Source organism: Monopterus albus, unplaced genomic scaffold (genome assembly GCF_001952655.1).
Source record: "Monopterus albus unplaced genomic scaffold, M_albus_1.0 scaffold26.1, whole genome shotgun sequence".
Lineage (NCBI taxonomy): Eukaryota > Metazoa > Chordata > Actinopteri > Synbranchiformes > Synbranchidae > Monopterus > Monopterus albus.
The window spans coordinates 1,190,941-1,195,748 of NW_018127906.1; the positions used below are offsets into that span (position 1 = coordinate 1,190,941).

The 4,808-nt window shown below is 44.3% G+C and overlaps 1 protein-coding gene across 1 annotated transcript in view; it reads right to left on the reverse strand.

The window, feature by feature from the left end:
• Positions 1-4,223, reverse strand: part of LOC109957429 (inactive phospholipid phosphatase 7-like) — a 5,372-nt gene extending 1,149 nt beyond the window's left edge. Inside the window, exons 1-4 of the mRNA XM_020595320.1 lie at positions 4,175-4,223; positions 2,199-2,536; positions 1,368-1,690; positions 6-151 (exon numbers count right to left, since the gene is read on the reverse strand). Of these exons, the coding sequence (XP_020450976.1) occupies positions 6-151; positions 1,368-1,690; positions 2,199-2,380 (651 nt within the window). The 5' untranslated portion in view covers positions 2,381-2,536; positions 4,175-4,223. The remainder of the gene's footprint in view (positions 1-5; positions 152-1,367; positions 1,691-2,198; positions 2,537-4,174) is intronic.
• Between the last annotated feature and the right edge of the window lie 585 nt (positions 4,224-4,808).

Here is a 4,808-nt window from a genome sequence, read left to right on the forward strand (position 1 = left end):
GACACCATGACAGCTCGGCTGGCGTGGGCTGCTGGGAAAGAATATGTATCCATGGCAACGTAGTCCAAAAACCCTGGAGGGAAATCCCACGGTCCTCTGCGTTTCACCAACTTCTGCATCCCAGCGACCGTCATCAGATCCAGGATCAGCGCTGCACACACACAGAGACACGAGGTCAAGTCAAGGAGACTTCAAAGAGAACATAAGTCAAGGAGACTTCAAGGAGAACATCTGGGATTTTCTCTGTTTTAGTATTTTCCCATCAACCCCGTCCAGAGACCAGCAGCATCAGTGGACATGGTGTCATCACCATAATCTGAAGACCCCGACCGCCCCCCCCCACCCCCCGTGTGTAGTGTCTGAATGAAGGAGGAGTCGGCTGCATGTGCACATGATCCACTGTAAAACTATTTCACACATCTTTGGCGATGAAACCAAAACTAATACTGGAATTAGCCTTATCTAACATGTTAGCCTAGCCATTGTAGCCAGTCTGGCTAATCAATAATAGAAATATTGATGTACCTGGCATCAGTTGCATGTGCATTGTCTTAGGAGGTTGAATTTATTTGTGTATGGTGACTATGCACTGTATACCAGCCCAACAGGCACTGTCCCACCACAGGAGGAGAGGAACGCAGCTACGTTGTGTTTGATTTTGAACCGGGACCCCCCTAGACCCCCAGACCCCTAGTTTGTTCCTAAAGATGTGTTTACATTATCACAGAAATAGATTTCACATGTGCTTCTTTGTTGCTGTGCATGTGGTTTCCCAAAAAGTGACCCTTGACCCCAGTTGCACTGACCATTGTGGGTGTAGCCACTGCTGACCACTGCTTGAAATGATGAAAAGCTACTTAGCCACCTCATGTTTCTGAATTTCCCAAACTGAACAGTAACAACTGTCCAAGACAGAATGGAGAAACATCAGTTGCTGTAACAGAGACTGTTAGAAGACATGCCGTTTAAGAGGATTACTGCACCAACCAGCACGAAATGTGCAGTAAAAGACCCTTGTTTTGTCTCAATAATGTGAACACACCTTGATACGCTCTGGCCAGAGGTTCAGAAGTGTGAAATGCAGGACCACTAGACCAAAAAACTCTTTCTTTCCCTCTGCCATCAGACTCCTAAACAGCTGAGGAGTTTATTACCAGGAAATACATGATGTACTGTTTACATTCTCACTTTACACATGCCTTAGATTTTGTGTTACTTATTTATCTACTTTATATTTCATTTGTATTTTGTGGCATTCATGTGGATGGCAAAGAAAGAATTTCATTGTACAGGGAAACACGTTTCCTAACTGTGCGTATGACAAATAAACACTTTGAACTTGAACTTCAGGACTCAGTATTTCTCACCCAGCAGCAGGTTGACAAGGACTTCCTGTCCAGCCAGCGTGTTGCTCCTCCACAGACAGATCAGGGTCCCGCAGAGCCAGAGGAGGGCATGTCCACTGAGGGCCAGCAGGGTCACCATAGAGCGGATTGGGGCTCCAGGGCCATGGGGCCTTGCACACACACTCAGACGCTTGGACAGGCTGATGTCAATGGCCAGCAGGGAGTTGATGGCAATGCCTCGAAATGATGGGTTCAGCTGCATACAGTCCTGCTCGGGCCAGCGAGGTGCCTCCTTTGCCCCCCCATCAGCTGCTGAGCCTCCCTCTGATGAGTCCCTGGATGCCCTGAGGACACAGAGACAAGGACAGTCTGAGAGCAGTTTCCTGCAGTGAGACTTTCTGTTTTTGGCTGTTTCCTTGCTCAGAGTGTGGTTCACAGGACCAGACCACTAAGTTTCAGGATCAGGTCTAGGATCATGTTGGTGTTGATGAGGATACTGATAATTGTCATAAAGGGTTCTCACTCTGCAGGTTTCAGATTCATAGAGTCCTGAAATTAACCAATAGCTGCCTGGAAGTTCACACATTCACCTATAAAAGTTAGTATTGTTCAGATTAACCCTTCACAACTCAGTGAGTGCTCTTGTCCTTATAGTCCTGGTTCTGGACCCTGTTGGTGCAGATATAAACAGCTCATCTGGACTGTAGACTTTATATGATTTATAACTAAGAGACTAAACCCCTAAAACTGAAAAGTCTGGCCCAGGACCAGGTCCATTACCATCTGATCTGATATAAACAACTGCTGTTCTGTTCAAACTCTAAATGTCAGTGGGTGGAGCCCAAGTCTTACCTCAGTCCTGCGTCCTCCTGCTGACTCTGCTGTCTGGACGAGACTTTCCTTGGACCACTACTTGCCCGCCCCTCCCCCGCCATCTGCTCCCTGCGGGGGGGCTGGTTCAAGGACAGAAACTCAGGCCGGTTCAGAACATTGCTCCGGTCTCTGGCCCGGCACCGGGCCTGGCTCCCGGGCATGACAAAGATGTTGGAGGTGTCGGTGGTGTTGGCGTGACAGTGTGCAGCACTGCAGGACTGTGACAGATCCCGTCTGAGTCTCTGAGGGACTCTACTATAAATAGATCAGCTGGCCTTCTTCTGCTGTCAGCTGTTCAGAGCACGGCTGGAAAAACACTGAACACACACACACACACACACACACACACACGCACTACATTAGAGGGCAATCCACCAGTTTGACAAGTAACAAGTCAGTTCACTGGCTGTGGTCGTGATGTGTTCATGCCACGTCAGAATTATGAAGATTCCCATCTTCTAGTGAATAAAATCGTTCAAGTCAACACCATGAATGAACTTGGTTGGTATGTCTTGGTCCTTGACTATTTAGCTTCTGCAAATGTCTCTGCATCACAGATTTAAAATAATGGGATTTTAAAAAGGGAGAGGTCTCCCTGGCCCTGGTGGAAATGATGCTCTAGGGCCCAAATTTTAAACTTTTTTTTTTTATGTTTGCAAAAGTGGGTGTTGTATTATATTCAAGGACTCAACATTTTTATATTTGGTTTTTAAAGAAATAGGGGCATTTCATTCCTTTATCAGAGCCGACAATAGAGAGACCTCAGGAAACGAGGAGAGAAGAGGAACAAAAACTGGGGACGATGTGGTTCATGGTGGGCACCAACTCCAGTACTCCCAACATCTACATATTTACTACATGGAAAGCCAACTGGTATTGGTCCTGCAGCTTCTTTTCCTCTAAGTGGATTTATGGAGGTTTATTGTCAAGAGACATCAGAAGAATTACAAGTCACAACTAATCAGATCAACAGGTGTTTCAGATCTGTGTCCACATGTCACTCAGGACTGTGACAATGAGGACATTTTACATAATCCAGATGTACAGTGTTATGGAAAATGTAGGATCTAGTGTTTGGAGACCGTAAGTCAGGATACCTCCACCTGTACTCCTCAGATATGGACAGTTCTGTTTTTAATCTCACATTAACAACCCGAGGAATGAACTACACATTGTTCTCATCGCATCTATGCTTTGGGTTTTACTTTGTCTCTTAAAACACTGCAGGTCTTTACTGGGTCAGGCAGTGTGCTGGTGCACAAACAGAGCATTCATATGGAATCACATCCGCTCACATTCTGCCTGCTAAACCAGACCAGACTGGACCTGATCCAGGCTAAATACAAACACCATACACACAAACAGTATGCTCTTATTTTTTGTGGGTCTGGGTCCCTCCTGCATAACCCCACCCTCCTTAGAAATGTCTGACCTAACACCAGAAATCTTTTGATGTAACTTCTTTACATTATATTGACCTCTACTCAATGTTTTTTTTTTTTTTTTTTAAATCTGAGGCACTCAAGAGGGTCATCAATATAAAAAGCCTTTAACATGATGACTGTTAAAAACAATGAAGAACCATGACTGAACAGCCATGAGATATTAAAGCCCTTTTAAACTTATGACCCTCATGTGCCTCATATTGCTTTAAAATTTTTTTGACTCCATTTATTTCAGCTTAATAGTTCTGTCGCACCTGATGGCCAAACTATCATCCACCTCAGCTTCATAATATAAAGGATTTCCCCCATAAGTGTTTGACATATCACATGGGAGGAGTCAGACTGAACATCATAAAACTGAAAGTCAGACAATATTGAAAACATGATTCAACAATGTGTGTAGAGTTTTCACAGCGCAACAGTCAAAGCAAGAATCTGTAAATATGTCCTGAAAAGTGTAAGGGTGAAACTATGCTACTAAAGAAATAAAAGTAAGAAACTGATGTTTACCTCTGCACAACATGGAGCTGATGAGCACCTGACTCAAAAAGATGTTCAGAGGACCTCAGTTTTACAGTGAAATTGAAATTCATAACCAGGGTTTCTTTTATCGTTGTTAACTCCGTGTCTTCAGTCACATTAAGCCTCAAACTGCAGTCACTCCAGATTTACTAAAACCCAACAGTGAAAACGTAAGAAAAAAGAAAGAAAAACAGAGCGTTTAAATACAATCACTTCATAGGAACCCATGTTGCAGTGTAGTTTGTTCCTATCCGGAAAGATTTCCAGACGCGCCGTTGCTATTGGTTGCAGCAGCAGCTTCATCAGCAAGCTAACGATGCTAAAAGTGGCTAATCTGTCAGAGAAAAGAGAAGAAACGTGGTGAAATGTTCAAGTTTATTCACTGACGTTTTAACACAGATTGTCTGGCATTGTGACATCATCGCCGGGGCTAACTTTAGCTAAGTATTTTTCTGAGGCGCTAAATGATTTAGCAGAATTAGCGATGAGCCTTTAAACCCAGCAGTGTTCGGTAGGTTGAGCGGCGGCTAATAGCCGCTAACTTCTCTGTCTGTATGAACGGAAAGTCTCCAGTAAGGTAACGGCACAGTTGGCAAAAATATCGGTTTAAAATGCGTCGAAT